We start from the raw sequence: 19387 nt of genomic DNA on the forward strand, positions 1-19387 counted from the left end.
AACAGAGACTGTTAAGTCAGCTTAAGTAAAAATATCTGTTAGATTTCAGTTTTGACAACACTTGGACACAACAGTCAAGATTAGGTATTTTGCGTATGATAAATTTATTAATAGTGGATAACAGTGTGTTAATTCTGTAAATATTAGCTGTCCCAATTTACTGCATTGTATTAACTTATTTTTGCCTATCTCCTGACACATGATTAGGGTAGTAAGTATTATATTCAAATGTTTTATGTTGTTTTGTCATAGTTTCTGACATGTTCCACACCCACGAGAATCATCTCATTTTTTGGGACTATGGAACGAAAACTGAATCTAATCCAACCTAACCTAATCTTATCTATCTTTTTGCCTAAAACTGGTTTTAGTTTTATTTTACATTTTTAATTTTTCGTAATAATTGTTGTTGTCTATGATTTATGTTGGTGTTCTGTCACTGTTTTACACTACTCATGTTATCACTGTTGCTATGGATATGTGTTGTTTAGAGTCACTGATATTATTATTTTACCTGTTTTCCCGATTTGTAATGTGTATAAAGTTTTCTATATACTTTTTGTGCTTTAGGTTGGTTGGTTTGTTTGTTCAGTAAATTTGTTGGGTTGCTGTATGCATGTGAATATATTTCCTCAAGGATGTTCAACAATGTTCCCTTTTGCATAATATGGAGGATTTCTAGTGCTTCGTTTATGGGTTTTACATAGTTTTTCTCTGCTTGTAAATGTTGAAAAAATGTAGATGGGTTGTTTTCACTTTCTCTGGTGTGCTCTTTATAACTAATTTTGAAGTTTCTACCAGTTTGCCCCACGTAGGATTTTTGACATGTGTTACACGAAATTTTGTAAACGCGGGGATTGTTGTGTATGGGAATTTTCGAGCTGCCTTTGTGAATTTTGTGTTTGAGGCTAAGTGAGTGTTTTGAAATGCAAATGCAATGTCGGTTTTGTTGAATAATTCGTTAATTTTGTTCGAGATGTTTCCTAGATAGGTCGTGGTTACGTATTTTGTTTTCTTCTTTTTCATTGTGTATATCCTTAGTGTTATTTCTTTATGTATATTGTGACTTTCAGGTTGTGTTTTATTGTGGTATAATTGTGTTACAATTTTGGGGTCATAATCGTTTTGCTGGGCTATGTATTCTAAGAGTTTTATTTCCCTCTGGATTGCTTCGTCTTCTAGTGGTAAGTTTATTAATCTGTTCAGCACTGAGTGGAAAAATGCAAGTTTGTGGGCTTTTGTATGGCATGAGTGTGCATTGATAATACAGTCTGTTGTGATAGGCTTTCTGTAAATTTGGTAACAATGTCTGTTGTTAGTGTTCTTAACAGTTAGGTCGAGGAAGTTAATTGTTATGTTAGTTTTGTGTTCTATGGTGAATTTCATTTTGGGGTGTAATTGATTGAGGGCTTTATGTCTTTCGTCTATGTCAGTTAAGTTACCTTCTATAAGCATTAACGTGTCGTCTACATATCTGTAATACTATATGATTTTTTGATTAGCTGTGTTTTTTTGTTTCAAAAATTTTTACTTTCAGGCTGTTACGGAATATGTCAGCTATGGTTCCAGCAATACTACATCCGATTGCAACTCCATCTTTTATTATCAAACTCAGAGTAATTTTGGTGCAAGACAAGTTTTGTTAGTTGCAAAATTTCTGTAGTGCCTTGTACTGAGATTCTTTTGTAGTTGAGTAGGTTTTGTTCTATGACACCTATTGTTCCCTGGATTGGGAAGTTGGTTTATAGGTTAGTAATGTCAAAAGGTAGAAGGTTCAAGTTGTTACGCACCAGCAAAAGTCCAGTGTCACATTACTGCACCAGTTTTTTCATGGTGCACATTCCACACCACTCACCCTTTTCATTTTTCTTTTTTCAAATAAATCTATTTGATAAAGGTGGCTGAATTTAGTATCCTGTACTCAAACAACATCAAAGCTTTCTTCATAAAACATAATTATATGTAGTTATGTTTGAGAGCTAGATTAAGAAAAGGCAAACCTACGTTTCTAGCATTTGTAGACTTAGAGAAAGCTTTTGACAATGTTGACTGGAATACTCTCTTTCAAATTCTGAAGGTGACAGGGGTAAAATACAGGGAGCGAAAGGCTATTTACAATTTGTACAGAAACCAGATGGCAGTTATTAGAGTCGAGGGACATGAAAGGGAAGCAATGGTTGGGAAGGTAGTGAGACAGGGTTGTAGCCTCTCCGCGATGTTGTTCAATCTGTATATTGAGCAAGCAGTAAAGGAAACAAAATAAAAATTTGGAGTAGGTATTAAAATCCATGGAGAAGAAATGAAAACTTTGAGGTTCGCCGATGACATTGTAATTCTGTCAGAGACAGCAAAGGACTTGGAAGAGCAGTTGAACGGAATGGGCAGTATCTTGAAAGGAGGATATAAGATGAACATCAACAAAAGCAAAACGAGGATAATGGAATGTAGTCGAATTAAGTCGGGTGATGCTGAGGGAATTAGATTAGGAAATGAGACACTTAAAGTAGTAAAGGAGTTTTGCTATTTGGGGAGCAAAATAACGGATGATGGTCGAAGTAGAGAGGATATAAAATGTAGACTGGCAATGGCAAGGAAAGCGTTTCTGAAGAAGAGAAATTTGTTAACATCAAGTATAGATTTAAGTGTCAGGAAGTCGTTTCTGAAAGTATATGTATGGAGTGTAGCCATGTATGGAAGTGAAACATGGACGGTAACTAGTTTGGACAAGAAGAGAATAGAAGCTTTCGAAATGTGGTGCTATAGAAGAATGCTGAAGATTGGATGGGTAGATCACATAACTAATGAGGAGGTACTGAATAGGATTGGGGAGAAGAGGAGTTTGTGGCACAACTTGACTAGAAGAAGGGATCGGTTTGTAGGACATGTTCTGAGGCATCAAGGGATCACCAATTTAGTATTGGAGGGCAGTGTGGAGGGTAAAAATCGTAGAGGGAGACCAAGAGATGAATACACTAAGCAGATTCAGAGGGATGTAGGCTGCAGTATGTACTGGGAGATGAAGAAGCTTGCGCAGGATAGAGTAGCGTGGAGAGCTGCATCAAACCAGTCTCAGGACTGAAGACCACAACAACAACATGTTTGAGAGCTACACTATATTCTACAAATAAGTTATGAATATTTTGGATTGTGACAATACAGTTTTCAGCACATAAGACACTTGCACACAGAATGCTGCGCACCAGTGGCCCAGAACGTTAGGTGATGTATTTAGGCAGTATGGTTTCAAAACATAATGTTTTCATAATTCTGTACGAACAGTACTGTAGACAATACACTGTTCAGGAGTTAATAATTAATGGCCACCTGGTGTTGCTGTGTCATGTAGCATCAGACTTTCTTGTCTTTGCTTACAAACATATATATTACAAATTGTTGGTCACACATTTGGTGGCTTTCTGTGTGGATGCAAGCTGTGAATATCGATGAGAAAGAAATAGAAAGATACATGCAAAATGTAAACTCATATTACAGAATGGCATACCTCTGGAGCAGGACAGCGGTTCTTACATGTCTGGTCAATCCAACCAGGGCCAACAACCCACTTCCCTGCAGCAACTGCTTGCAAATACTTCAGAGTTTTTTCTGGAAGACCAGATGAATTTGGCCGAACAACAACATGTGTCGTTTCTGGGCCAACACGATCACAATATTTTATGCCAAGTGATGTGAGCAATTGCTTAATTTTTGCTGCAAGTGGCCTTGGAAAGCCTGTACATGCCACAAACAGTTGAGTTCTTGGTACCGGTATGCTGTAACACAATAAAGTAGAATCATGAACAGTACTGGAAAATAAAACAGCAATTTATGATAATCATACAGTATGCTGAACATATAGACTGAATATATAAAATGTTTTTCGTACATTTGTCATACATCTCTAAAAATTTCTACTCTTTTAACAATATCCATTATAGTCTTTGACAGGAAGCAACTTACTGTAAAAGAGGTGATGAAATTCAATAAATGTAAATGGTGCTTTGTTACCCCCTAATGATGATAATGTCGGAAATTTTTGCACATCAGATTTTTAAACAGATTGGACACAAAACTGCTAACATTTTATTCAACAAAACCACAATGAAAAACTTGATGCTTATACAGGTTGAACTTTAAATTTTAAGGCTAGTTGTTTTAAAACAATACTTGCAAAAAAGTTTCATTATTTCATTTTTGTCTTCACCTTTACACTAAAGAAATCCCTGCCTCGGTGTTTATGTAAGCTGCTCTAACAATGGCCATCTTGGGGGACGTGTGTTCATGCAGATCCACTTATTAAATATATAAAAGAAATTGAGTGCTTTTGATTCTTAATAACTGTGTGCAGAGAAATCTTTTAATCTGTAGCTCAGACCACAAAAATGAGACAAAGAAAGAGAGGAATACAGTGCTTTGTTATTGTGTGATTTTTTGTAGATAAATGTACATTCTGAGCAGAGTTAAGACAGGGCAGAGCATACACATAACATTATTTTATTGAGGTGTAGTAACCTTAATTCTTGAAGAATTTGGGATGTCAAGAAGAAATACAATAGGTATAAAGTAGACTGCATACAGAACTGCTTACGAGAATAAAAATTTTACACGCCATGCACATGTTCATTGCTATCTGGAATGCTGAAACCCTCGGACTGTACTGAACTGTGCTGCTGTTAGTCAGTTTCAGTTACAGTAGAAGAAGAAGAAGAAGATGATAATGATTTTCCTGAATGCTGACACAAATATTCCGACAAATGTGATATTTCAGAACTTTGTCATGATGATGACAGCAACCTAGTGCACAAGGATACACAAGTTGCTGTCTGGTTATGCCAATGTCAGAACTGTGGGACACTGGAGGATAAATTGTAACTGCTATTTCAATTACAAATTACAGTAAATTTTTTATTATCTGCAGTAACTGAGTTTTGTGATCTCCTTGGCCAAACAATAAACCAATGTTAAGATCCTGTTAGGGGACTTCAATGCCCAACTTGGAAGAGAAAAGAAATACCGGGATACCATTGGGAAATGGGCTCCACATAAACAAACAAATAAGAATGGCCAAAGACTTGTTGGACTATGTAGAGAACACAAACTGAACTCAAAGTCCACATACTTCAAAAGGAGGTCAAACAAACTTAAAACTTGGAAACATCCTGATTGGAGAAAAGGAGAATGTCAGCTGGATCCTGTATTTATGGACAAATTCTTCCACAAAGAAATCTACAATGTTAAAGTATAAGAGGGGTAGATACAGGTTCAGGTCATTACAATGTCAAAATCAACATTAAGTTCACACCACTAAAAAAGAAACCAAAATGCAATAAACGAAAGAGGAACTTCAATCCCCACCAATTAATTAGAATTGATAAATATAGAGAAGTCACACAAAACATAAAACTGACAGATAATTTAGAAGAACTGGTTCAAATTCTCAGGCAACAAGCCGAAAATTTAGCCCCACTGAACCCATGTATGTAAACGACATGTCTGGTGGATCTCAGAATGTGACAAAATTCATGAAGAAAGACATCATGCATCGTTAAAATTTCAAACACACAAAACAGAAGAAAATGCAACCAACCTCCAAAATATCAGGAAAACATTCACACAAATTATCAAGCAAACCAAGAAACAATCGCAGAAAGACCTAATCGACTCAATAGAAGAAAATTATCATAAAATCAGTTCCAGAGACTTTTACAAAATGTTTGGAAGACAATTACAAAAATTTGCCCTTCCCAAGTTAATGTTGAAAAGGGTAGATGGAAAAATGGCACATAATGACAAGGAAAATGCCGAAATCACAGCAAAAGCTTTTATTATACTTTTGAATTGTGAAGAACCCCAGGAACTTGTAGCAATTAATACAGACACACCCATCAAGACTCCACCTGATCTCATAAATCCTCCAATAATCCAAGAGGTGGAAACAGCCCTCAAGGAGATGAAAAATTATAAGGCATCTGGAGAAGACCAAGTTTTTGCAAAAATGTGGAAAAATATGCCAGTGATACAGTTCAAACATCCTTACAGCCCTAACAAAAATCTGGATTGCAGAAACCGGGGCAAATTTGGACAGTATGGCTTATTTGCTCTTTGCCACTGCATAGAAACAAAGAGTTACTTATTTTAACATCTGTGTGCCAGTTACTTTAAGCACAAGATTGCATTTATCGCTTTCCACAACTTTTATTTTGCGTCAATTGTTTCTCTAAGTGAATAACCGATGAACTGTCTCAGTGTTAAAAATCCATGCATTATTGTAAAGTGAAAACTTTCTACTGTTGCGCCAAGCGGTAAGTTATTGTAACCGTAATTGTCAACATGTTCAGTAGCTAACAACATTGAGACAATTTCTGTACAAGTTTGTCAAGTTTCTCATGCAAGGTTATAAAATAACGGCGGTTTCTGTAAAACTGTGTATTGTGTGGGCTGATTTCGGACAGTGCCCAGAATGTATAAGTGCAGAAGAGGTGCTACAGTACGGTGTAATTATGACTCGGAACTTTTAGATAAAGCTGTTCGTGATATTCAGAGTGGTCAATTATCGTACAGAAAAGTGTGTGATTTGTATGGCATACCTAAATCAACCCTACAAAATAAAGTGCAGGAAGCACATCCGAAAAAAATGGGAGGACAGCCAGTGCTAAATAAAGAAGAAGAAGAAATGTTGAAGCAAGGAATCTTGAGGGCTGCACATTGGGGATTTCCCTTCATTACATTTGATATTAGATATTTAGTTAAAGGCTACCTTGACAAACTGGTACCGTTTGGCACCTCCTAAGGTAAATGAGTGGTTCTGTATTTGTGTCAGGATTTCGCATCCTCTAAGATAATTGAGTGCTTCCTTTATGTGTATTGGAGATTGGTTTGGTATTCTGCACTGAGCGAGTTATTGATTCAGTCGCAGGATTTTTGTACAACTGACACTAGAAATTTTAAAAAGGAACTTCGTTTTGGTCATACAGCATGTGCTGTCCATAAATTCAAAGAGCTCTTTCCCTGTATTATTAAACACTTGTACCTTAAAGGAACCATTAATGTGAGCTTTGTGCAGAATTATCATGGCGAGTGACCACTCATTAAGTAAACATTAAGTGGGTCCCATTGACCAGCACCAGAAGAGGTAGAATTTTGATTTAATTGTTTAACTTCAGGGGCTACAGTTGTGGTGGCACCTAAGTGTTTTGTTTGTATTTTTATTACGATTCGAAGTCATTGTTGTTTGGAGAATTAGCTTTGCTTGTGCTCATTCACAGGTGACTATATCCTGATAAACAATATAGATCAAATAAAACTTTGATTAATGACAAAATAAAGTTCTGAACTTCTTATTTTCTGTTAGCAACATTAGAAAGATACAGACGTGAGATTTCAGATATACAATTTACATACACTATGTCCATCTACGTGATAATAATCTTTTAAACACTATTTGGTATAAAAATAGGTGGAAAATAATTAATTAGCACTGTTAGCACAGATAAAGGAATTATCTGACAGTAATTTTCTTAACAGGAAAAAAGGTAAAGAAAAATATCTGGTTGAAATTGATAAACAATTAGACAGACTAAAATTATAAGTCTGACTCTGCAGTTGATTTTGTCTTCGCTTGAAGTCGGGAAAATTTACGTGACAAAAGAAAGATTTGCAGTCAGTATGCATATTTTGATCAAATGTAAGTTTAAAATAAGCTTTGCTAGCACTAGGTTTGCCCAAACATTTAACATTTTCACCCAAGGGACACTGGAGACAGAAATAAAAGTTAATAATATTATTTATGCCAGTCACCAGCATAGTAGCGGTACAATTGTGCACAGTTTATGATGCGTAAGTAAACTGTAATGGCTCACATATCAATTCATATGTCACTTCGCTTGTTATCCTTGTAATCATTAGTTAGGAAAAAGGACTACACTTTAATGATACAGTAACTGAACTAAGTGTCAGTAAAATGTGAATTACAAGTCAATAAAATAATACACAATTAGCTTAGAATACACTAGATATTTATGTATTTTTTTAAAAAGAGACCCACCACCGAGTTATTGTTGTTGTTGTGGTCTTCAGTCCTGAGACTGAAGCTATTCAAATAATTTAAGTATTAATTGAAAGATATCTATAGGTATTACACATTTCATGTACAAGTTCTATTTGTATTATTCTGCCATAGCTTCTGTTCAGATCGAGTTTTGCAATGTTTATAGTAGATATTGTACTGTGAGCTCCATAATCCATAGAAACATTAATAAAACAGTTGTTACACCTCTCTGGAATATTAATTTCTAACAAATTTAACAACATTAATTCAAGGAAAAAAAAACTGTTTTACCTCTGCTGTGCAGATCTATTCTCTCGGATGCCACTAGTAAGGGACAGGCTGACCTTAGGGGTGCCAGCACCCGTTTTGTTTTGTACTGGTTTTCTATGTGGTGTACCAGGAGCTGACTTCCGAGGTGTTCCAACTTCTGGTGAAGTTCCTCGTCTTGGTGGGGTCCCAGTGCAAGCTGAATGAGAAACTAACTGCCTTTTTTGAGGAGTGCAGGAACCATCTTCCACATTACGCATAACAACAATTTTATTAGCACTAGGAGATGATGTAACAGTTCTTCTCTGATGATCTGCATTCATATATTCTTTCTTCTGAAAGTTGGCACATGACTCTGTCTGCTTTGGAGACATTACTGAAATATCTCTTTGTGCTTTTCTTACACCAGACGGTGGGGTACTTGGTGAAGTAGATTTTCTAGTAGCTATTGTTTTTTGCCCTGGGACTAATGCTGTTGGTTTCTGAGGTGTTTTGTGCACAGTTGTGTGCTTACTGGAGTTGATGCTGCAACATAAAGTTCTGACTCTTTTATCTACAAAAAAGAGAATTTCACATTTATAAAACATCAAAACACAAGACTTTTAAGCACACAGTGTAGGCAATCGAAGGTCAGATTAGGGGAAATCTGATGTAGACAAATAATGTTAGTTATAATCTGCTATACAGCTGGTTGTAACTGATTACAACACATTAAAAAATATTCCCTCTTCTTCGGGCATGCACCCAGAATATTTTTAGTTCACATTTCGATATTTCAGCTGACATACTTTCAGCCATTCTCAAAATGAGTAGCTTGCAAGTTTTTAAATCACTTTACACACATTACAACACATTAAAAAATATTCCCTCTTCTTCGGGCATGCACCCAGAATATTTTTAGTTCACATTTCGATATTTCAGCTGACATACTTTCAGCCATTCTCAAAATGAGTAGCTTGCAAGTTTTTAAATCACTTTACACACTTTGGAGTAAACAGGCATGTGGAACATAAATTAACCAGCATAAAAATGCTCTTATTGGAGAACAAAAAGGATAATATGCTCCTGTTTTACAGAATTCCATATGGAAAGTGGGGTAGTAGCGGTCTCATTCTACCTTACTCAGCACCATTAAAAATTTTTCCAAAAATTTTGGCATGCGAATATATTCACGAACTTTTTAACATGCAACTTACCTGTCACCCCCTCTCCCTCAACTGTAACTTATTCATACTCGGAAGTCCATCGCTGTGTAAGTCACTCACACCCATCCACTCCCACTTGCTCTTTCATACTCTTTTTAACATGCAACTCTTGTGTCACTCCCAGAAGTTCCCCTAGATTTAACTCGCTCACACCTGCTAGTGGATTGCTGTAAGTCACTCCTACCCATCCACTCCCACTTGCACAATCTCACTCACTCGTTCAGCCCAACTCATTGTCATTATCTCTTTGTGTCTCTCCAACTGTCACTGTCTCCTGTCTAGCAGCCACAGCCTCGTTTGTTCTGTTCTACTATTATTGTCCCCTCTCAATGTCAGTATCTCCCTCTTGCTCTCTTACTGCTACTACCTCATTCATTTCTCTCCACTGCTGCTGTTTATTCTCATTGTCACCATCTCTCTCTTCCTCACTGTCGCTGTCACAGACTGTCTTGTCATTATAATTGGCTCTCACCCACTTCTACATTATCCTTCTGTTTATTCCTCTGTCACTGGCACTGTCTCCTTCTGTCTTTTCCTAGCACTGTTGTGTCACTGTCAACTATGTTCTACTGTCACTGTGTCTCTCTCTCACACTGGCATTGTCTCCTTTGCTCTTTGTATACCACAACCAGTGTTTACTATACTCCAGTATTTATTACTTTTCTGTATCTTTCCCTCTGCCACTGTCTTCTTCTCTCTCAGCATAAAAAAAGCCTGAATATATTCACACGCCAAAATTTTTGAGAAAATTTTTAAAGGTGTTGAAAAAGGCAAATGAGGCAGCTGGTACCCCACTTTTCAGTCAGTCTCTTATAATAGGAGTATATAAGCCAGTTTTTGTGCATCAATAGGAGTATATTTCCATTGGTCCCCTTCTTTTCCATGTGACAGCAGGGCACGTCATTTACATGAAAAGAACTTTAGGGGTCAGTAAAATTTTGATAGTTTACTTATACAAAATCAAAATAATGCATAACTAATTTTACATCTCAAACTGGATTTTACGCTCACAAAAATTTTGCATGTGCTTCAATACTACAATGTGGGATTCCTAGAACCCTTGTTATGTGAAAGGAAGACACTTTACAGCATATTTCTCTGTGCTAAATCATTTTATGAACCACAATTTCACCTCAAACCAGATATTACTTGCATATTTTATGTGTGCATGCAGGGTAACTCTGAACCTCTGTATCTTGAAAAGAGATTAACATATTAAGAAAATATTCAAGATCGGATCTTAGGAATATGTTGTAATAATTTCAGCCTTTTGATGCGAATAGCCCACCTGAGTGCGTGGCTTTTTTCTGGTTTTCTCAGGAACTTCCAACAAATTAAATGGTCCCTCCATAAGCCCTTTAAAGTGTACCACAGACAAAATATAATGCAAAAAGAACACTATTTGCTCCACTCCATTTGCCTAAGTCGGAGGAATTGTTTCATATTAATAAACTGACCCTATATTTTAAGGATAATTACACTAATTAAGATAATAACAATTACATTAAGATGATTCTTCTGGTCCCTAGCCCAAGGGTATACAAAACACTTGACTGTAACTTTCTATAATCACTAGAACCTGAGGTATAAGTCCCATAAAAATCCTGTTTTTATGTGCAACATTTTGGGAAATATTAAGCAGCGCATGCTGTTGCATGGGTACTGAAAATATCCTGGATGCACATCACAAACATGATGAAATATTCAATGTGCCCAGAAAACTTCAATAAACACACTAAAAAAATAATTCAAGATTATTTTATGATTACAGCAATTGCTCAATTTTAACTTGAAGGTAGTTTTTCATCTTACAACATTAAATATTCACTCTGTGATTACACACCCAAGACCAAATCAATTACACACACCTACTTACGCCCCCTATCATTCCTAAGATGGATTAAAACATCACAGCATAGATTTGTCATTACACCAAAAATTTTGGGGAGTAATCCTGACTGATGATTGGTTAACTGTCACCCATGACTCGTGGCCTCTGGCTGGAGCTGGGTCCAAGGTGGTCACATCTCATCCAATGGCAGCCAATTAATGCTCAACAGGGCCCTATTTCATGTCACATAAAACATTTCTCACAAGAGAATACCTCCATCACATTCCTCAATGTGCCCTATTGGTAAGAAAGATGTATTGACTCGCGCGTTTCGGTATACTCACAACTTGCCTTCAATATGTGCCAAGCTACATCTAGCACAACATGCCTTCAATATGTACCAAGCCACATGTAGATCTGTGTCACTACTCTGTAATTCACACCCAAGTGCTTGGCAGAGGGTTCACAGAACCACTTTCAGACTATTTCTTGACCAATTTGCTCTTGAATAGCATGACGGGAAAAATGAACACCTAATTTTTTCCATACGAGCTCTGATTTCTCTTATTTTATTACGATGGCTGTTTCTCCCTATGTAGTTTGGGGTCAAGAAAATATTTTCACATTTCAAAGGGAGGTGGTGATTGATATTTTGTAAAAAGATCTAGCTGCAATGAAAAGCACATTTGTTTTAATGATTACCACTCTAGCTCTTGTATAATATTCCATTACACTTTCTCTCCAATTTAGTGATAATACAAAACATGCTGCTCTTCTTTGAACTTTTTCGGTGTCCTCTATCAATCCCATATGGTAAGGATCTCATATTGCACAGCAATATTCTAGCAAATGATGGAATGATGGACAAGTATAGTGTCGGCAGCCTCTTTCAGAAGATTTCTTGCATCTTATAAGTGCTCTGGGTTTTCGTTTTTTTTTTTTTATTTATTTATTCTGCAATGTGAACATTTTGTTAAATGATTATAAAATTATGTGCATTTTTGCTTCAAACAACAGATCATTTCTTTTTGTAAATACCTTTACATTTGGTGTACATGAACTTTCTGGATCACTTTTGTGTTAATTACTACAAGTAGCTTGTCATCTGCAACCAGACGATGTGTATTTTCCACAAATAAATACTTGTTATAGTTACGGATGCATCACAACATCTCAGCATGATGTGGAGAATGGAAGCACTTGCCACACGGAAACGTAAGTAAATACGAAAATAGGCGTGAAAACATTGCGAAAAACTAAATTACATTCTAGAGGATAGGTTAACTCCCAGCAAAAAAACATTCTCATCATCATCATTTGGTTGCAGATGACAAGCTACCTGTAGTAATTAACACAACAGTGATCCAGAAAGTTCATGCACACCAAATGTAAAGGTATTTACAAAAAGAAATGATCTGTTGTTTGAAGTAAAAATGCACGTAATTTTATAATCATTTAACAAAATGTTCACATTGCAGAATAAATAAAAAAAATGAAAACCCACTGATGATGGCGCAGTGGTGCTGAAACATGTTTGGGTACTGAGAAAAACGGTGTTTTGCATAACTGGTGGACTTCACATCAAAACATTTTAACTGCAAACACAACCAATACAAGGAGCTGCATATCAAAAGATGGACCTTTATTATGTGACGCTTCTCATTTAACTTGTTTGTAACTGTACTCTCTAGGGAATTATCTGAATTGACAACCTTTAAATTTGTGTTATTTACTAAGGAACCAAAATTTAATGGGTTCTTTTTAGTACTTCTGTGGAGGCCCTTATACTTTTTCTTGCTCATGGTCAATTGCCATTTTCTGCACCATACAAATACACACATCTTGTCTAAATCATTATGTAATTTGTTTTGATCTACCGATGACTTTCTTAGAGAGTAAATCACTGATCATATTGTCTCACTAAATCGTTTATATAGATTAGAAATAGCAGAGGAAATATCGCATTTTCTTGACGAAAGCCAGATATAGCTTCTGTTTCATTCAATGTCTTCTCATCAATTACTGCAAACTATTTTCTTTCCAACAGGAAATCAGTTTCCAGTCACATGACTCAAACGATACTCCATAGCCACACAATTTTATCAAAAGCCACTCGTGAGGAGGGGTGTTGAAAGTCTTCTGGAAATCTGCACATATGGAATGAACTTGAGATCTGGCACAAATAGCATTCATTACTTTCTGTGGAAAAAAGGGCCAGTATTGTTTCACAAGAACAATATTTTATGAATCTGAACTGACTATGTGTAACAGATCTAGTATTTTATTATGTTCAAAAACAATATACATTCCAAAATCTTACTGCAAATTGATGTCTGTGACATGGGTCTATAATTCAACAGATTACTTCTATTTCCCTTCTTGTGTACTGGTATCACCTGTGCAACTTTTCAGTCCTTAGGTATGGAACTTTCATTGAGTGAGCAGTACACGAGTGTTACAAATGTAGCTATTACATCAGTATACTCTGAAAAGAATCTAACTGCTATATAAACTTGCGTTTATTAAGTAATGCAAGTCGCTTCATTATACCACGGTTATTTACTTCTAAGTTCCTCGCGTTGACAGATGTTCTTAATTTGAATTCTGGAATATTTGCTACATCATCTTTAATGGAAGAATTTCAGAAAACCATGCTTAGTACTCTGCATTAGCAGTGCTGTCATCAGTAACATTAACATAGCCACTACACAGTGAAGGTATAGATTGTGTGTTTCTGCTAGTATACTTTACATGGATTTTCTGCCAGATTTCAAGACAGTGTTTTATTGTGGATACTATTAAAAGCATTTCACAATGAAGTTCATCCAAGCTCTATCACAACTCCTCAGCTAAGGCACAGTTTTTTTTATGTTTCAAGTATCAAACAGCGTAGTTACTACACATGTGCTAATCTCTGAGCCCTGTGATGTGCATTACGCTAAAGTACACATGTAGGGTGATGGCTTCTGTACTCCATAGTGAGATGCTCACAACAGCTGCCACTGGTACCGGTCATTTATCCAAAATGAGGTATTCATGGTACACCCTTGACACAGCTGGAGTCCCATTCACTGGTCTCCAGATCTGTCTCTTACAAAATATAGTCATAAAGTGTCTTCCCCATTTTGCAAACAACTGTCATGCTGCTTCCTGATGCAACAACCATCTTAAATGGAATTGCTTGGGAGAGTTTGCAGATAACAGAAAATTTCTATGGAACATGTACTGAGAAGATGAAAGGACTACCCATTATTAGATCTTTATTTTCTTTATGTATGTCTAGCATGCTTGTATCATCCTATTGTCTCATTATCAGATAGAAGTTTGTGTTCAAGAAGTTTTATTAGTGTGCTGATTTATTTATTTTTTATTTCTTCAGTGAAGCTAATAACTGTTTCCATAATGTGGAGTTATCAACTACTGAAAATTATTTGATCAAATATCATTAAAAGTTTGGAATTGTTTAATTATCAGTAATGAAGTGTTTTATTAGTCTTACAGTTCCCAATCCCAGTTTGATTGGTACCATTTTCCACTTAATTTCTAGTATAGATATGTACACACATAACAGTTTAAATTCAGTAGTAACTTCTAAAATACCAGGATAACTGTAACTCAGCAATTTCAATGTAATACCTGTGGGCAGAGACATCTCTTGGAGTAGCTTCTACTACATCGTCGTCGTCATCATCACTTTCCAACACTGCGACACTCAATGATGGTGGTGGTGGAGTCTCCCGATATGATGGTGGCCCACAATTTTTGGCATCAAATTTATACTGTGAAAGTAAGACACTGCAATATATTACTTGCACTTATTCACACATTAAATGACCTCACACTATTATTTTTATAAAACAATCTAGTCTTAAAATTCCATTTAGGTATTAAATGGTACATCCTATGATCACAGGGTGTAGACAGTATACCATAAAAACACCACGTAAAAAAATACTTCATTGTAAACTAAACTAAAATTAGGCTGGAGTGGAAGCACAATTGTCGCCCATGAAGAATGTTTTCAGGGAAGCGCATTGTAACTGCATTATGCTCTGACATTTTCCATTTTGTCTTTATGTAATTGTGGAAACAGTCGTCATCTCAAAATTATTTTCAAACTGAGATCAAATGAGACTACACTGCCTTGGCCATAGATCTAGGCAATATTATCAGTTAATACTACTCATACCATACACTAAAATTAAGTTGCTGATACAATACCTTCAACAACAGGCTACTGGAAAAATAAATGTTCCTAGTGTAACGAATACTTGTTCTCCAGAGGGATATTATTCAAGTATGTACACATTTTGTGGATACAGCAATCTAGATCACTTAATGGATTAGTTTATTTGTAACACTGTTTTGGCTACTAAAAGCATCAGATCTGTAATTAAGTTTGCTGAGTGAGATTTTTTATTTTCTTTATAATGTTTCATCTTTTGTAGCCTGATAATGTACAATACTTTATTAAAAATAAAACATAAGATGAAAGAGCAACTCAACAGTTTTTCTTACAAGTGTTCAACGTGAGCACCAGTCGTCACACAGCGCACACTGAGTTGATAGGCAAGTTCTTCCAGGGTCTTGACCAGTGTGTCTGGAGTAATTGTTGCAACAGCTGCTTCAATACTGTTTCTTAAGTTGGGTAGATAAGGTGGTAGTAGAGTCACATACATGAACCTTTATGAACCCACAAAGATAAAAACTGGATGGCAACAGATCGGATGAATGTGGTGGCCATGTGAAACAAGCCACTTGCAGCCAATTCAGCAGTCGAATACGTCATTTAACTAATCACTTACCGAGCTACATCATCTTGCTGCCAAATAAAGTTCTGTGGTTCAGCTTCTCAAATTGTGGAAAGAGCCATAAGTCTAATGCATCAAGATAAGAAACACAGGTTACAGTTGCTTCATAGTAAAAGAAAGACCGATAAACTTTTCAGCCGGGGTACAGTACAAACACATATTCAATTTAGGGGAGTCCTGTTGCAATTGCAGCATCTCATGCAGATTTGCTGCCTCCCAGATGTGCACATTATGCGTGTTCATATTTTCACATAGGTGAAATGTCGATTCATGATTTAAGATGACATGATCCAGAAAATATTTATTGTCTTGTAGTAATGTTTTGTTAGTAAAGTTGGCCATGTAAACTGTAATCGGTAAGCTTTAGAGCTTGTAACAACTATAGAAACAAAACTGGTTGACTTGCTTTTCCATATGAAATATCCTCTGTAATTGTAAGTTGAATGTAATAAATGCTACAAAGCCTTAAAACCCCGATACTAATTTCAATGCATCTGATATTAAGCAATTTTGATGGCTTTATTAACAAGAACTGCTACATATGTATTTGACAATGTTTTCCCATTTGCTAAGGGCTACTGAACTGTTCAGTCCATACTAATACTAAAATTATATCAACTCTCTCCAGTTATTTAAAATCTTTTTTCATGAAATTGTTTCAAGTACCAAATGTAGGAACCTATGACCATCAAATTAAGAAATATTATTTCATCCAAGACTCACAAACATAATTTGAAAGGATTATATGCAATAGCAAGAAGAACCTTTTTTCCAAGAAACAAGAAAGCATAAGGAAACTGTTTTCCCATGCTTTCAAGGGAGTATAAAAGCTTTGAGTAACTTTTCTTGGGTTCCTATGCAGCAGGGAAAATTGAGAATCAGGACAACTATGCCACACACCATGTGAAGTATCGAGAATTTTTTCAGTGCTATCAGGGTTACACAGGGATATACAGAACTGAAATTTATTTGTAGCACCAATTGCATGCAAAAGAACAACTGACCAGCTGGGCTGTCATATGTTGAAGCCATTGGGTAAATAAATTTGGATTAAAACTACTTGTTTAAAATACTACAAAACAAAGTTTCAGAACTACACTGCAGAGCAATCTGTTTAACCCTGGCCAAAAATGTTAATTTGTGCCAAGCATAACTCTGCTAGGCTCAACTTTGTCACAGACCTTAGTGGCCCACGAGAAACTGTATAGAGAAACTGTATAAAAAGCAATTCCAAGAGTGGACAAGACGTTATACAGCAAGCAGATGATTTTAAGCAATAAGATCTTATAAGCATAGCATGCTTTAACATGACAGTTGTTGGATGTTTATCATTGCAGCTCTTTCATACCTGCACTGGTTGGAAATGAAACCAGTTATATAAGCCTCTGTGGTCAGTCCAACTGCCTGATTGACTGAATCTAGTACTCTGAGTTGCAGCTGACCTTGCATATTTATACATTGCCTTCTTCATTACTTACAGAACACCAAATCTGCACAGTTGTACAAAATAACTACATTGACTAGTCCCGGAGGTTGACTGGGGTTGAGGGGTTGTATTCAGTATTATGTGGAGTGGGCAATGGAGAAAGCAGGGAGTAGGAGAGATGGTTGGAGGGAAGGATGATGGGAACAGACAGACAGCAGGCCCATCAAATAGTGATGTGCACTGGTGAGATTCCTCTCACACAGAAGTGTGTGTGTGTGTGTGTGTGTGTGTGTGTGTGTGTGTGTGTGTGTGTGTTTCCACAATGACTTGGAGGAGTGGGTGAGGTGGGAGGACTGAGTAGACGAAGGAGACAGCAGTTAGGGGGGATACGAGTATAGAATGATGTGGGGAAGCATATGGACACGTCTTAAAGTCAGTCTCAGGACAGGGGCTAGTGGAAAGCTACCAAAGATTAAAGCCAAGAGGGTTACACAATCAAAGAACGGGTTTTATGGATGATTCCCAAGTACTTAGGTCAAAGAAGTTAGAAGGGGGGGGGGGGGGGGGGGGGGGGGGAAGGGACAGGGCGAGATTCAGGAGGCAAGGTTATGAAACAGCCACTGAAGCTGAGCATGTTACACCACTGGGTGGTCAACTCTACTCTTGGTCACAGTTTAGCACTGGCCAGCTGCTTGGCGGTCATGTCCACATAAAAAGCTGTACAGAAGTTATAGCAATGGTGGCGTTAAAAAAAAAGTAATTATTTACATTTGTACCACTGCCACTTCCACTGCTAAAAACATTTTTTGTACTCATCTTTAGGAATGGCTTCCAGTTCCTCCCTCATTGTTTCTTGACTTCTTCAACAATGTCACATTGCTGTCCTTTCATGCCCCTTTTCATAAGAAAAAGTCGCACGGAACCAAATCAAGTGAGTAAGGTTTGTGGGGCAGCGGAATAATGCCACTTTTGGCCAAAAACTGTCTAACAGAGATGGCACGTGTGCAGGTGCTTTGTCTTGGTGGAAGGACCAGTCTCCAGTCTGCTCAAATCTCGTGTTAAAATTCGCTGAACCGAGCTCCAAGATAACTCACTAATCTCTGACAGTCGATCAATTGCCTGTCGACTGTCTGTGAGCACAAGCTCTCGAATTTTTTCAATATTTTCATTTAATCTGGCAGTTGATTGACGGCCAAAATGAGGTTTGTCATCAATCAATATGTCGCCATTTTTAAATCGAGCAAACCACTCATAAATTTGAGTTTCCTCATAGTGTCATCTCGGTAAGTTGTTTTCAACATCAAAACAGTTCCATTGGCATTTTTACTGAGTACAAAACAAAATTTCACAGCAGTGTGTTGTTCACTTAAACTTCCCATCATAAGAAATAAAGGAAGAACAAAACAGCATTAGAAAAAACAATCACTGCAGATGAAAACAAGTAGAAATGCATACTACACACACTCCGCCCACGGCAATATTATTCCGGTTTTCTGTGAGTACCCCATCATATGATTCGACAGCTATCACAGTTGACCCTGCTTCTTATATGGAAGGCTATCCTTGTGACAGGGCTGGAATACAATGTGCTGGATGGGTACATAGGACCAGTGCTGCATCTGGCTTTTCCGTAGGGGTGTGACCCATGTGGCAAGAGATTTGGAGTCAGTGTGGGAAAGGATGGACCAAGATATTTTGCAAGTTGGTTGGTGACAGAATACCAGTTTGGATGAGGTGAAGATTGTGGATAGGATGTTCCTTATTTTTGAGCACCATGGTCAGTAGGTGAAGCCATATTCACAC

General features: G+C 36.8%; 1 protein-coding gene across 2 annotated transcripts in view; it reads right to left on the bottom strand.

Annotated features, from left to right (window-relative positions):
- The window catches only part of LOC124788293 (breast cancer type 1 susceptibility protein homolog), a 288179-nt gene that overhangs the window by 66989 nt on the left and 201803 nt on the right, over positions 1 to 19387 (bottom strand). For both annotated transcript variants that reach the window (XM_047255527.1, XM_047255525.1), the window contains 3 exons: positions 14984 to 15126; positions 8336 to 8836; positions 3503 to 3770 (listed from right to left, as the gene is read on the bottom strand). In XM_047255527.1, the coding sequence (XP_047111483.1) occupies positions 3503 to 3770; positions 8336 to 8836; positions 14984 to 15126 (912 nt within the window). The remainder of the gene's footprint in view (positions 1 to 3502; positions 3771 to 8335; positions 8837 to 14983; positions 15127 to 19387) is intronic.

Source organism: Schistocerca piceifrons, chromosome 3, assembly GCF_021461385.2.
Source record: "Schistocerca piceifrons isolate TAMUIC-IGC-003096 chromosome 3, iqSchPice1.1, whole genome shotgun sequence".
NCBI lineage: Eukaryota > Metazoa > Arthropoda > Insecta > Orthoptera > Acrididae > Schistocerca > Schistocerca piceifrons.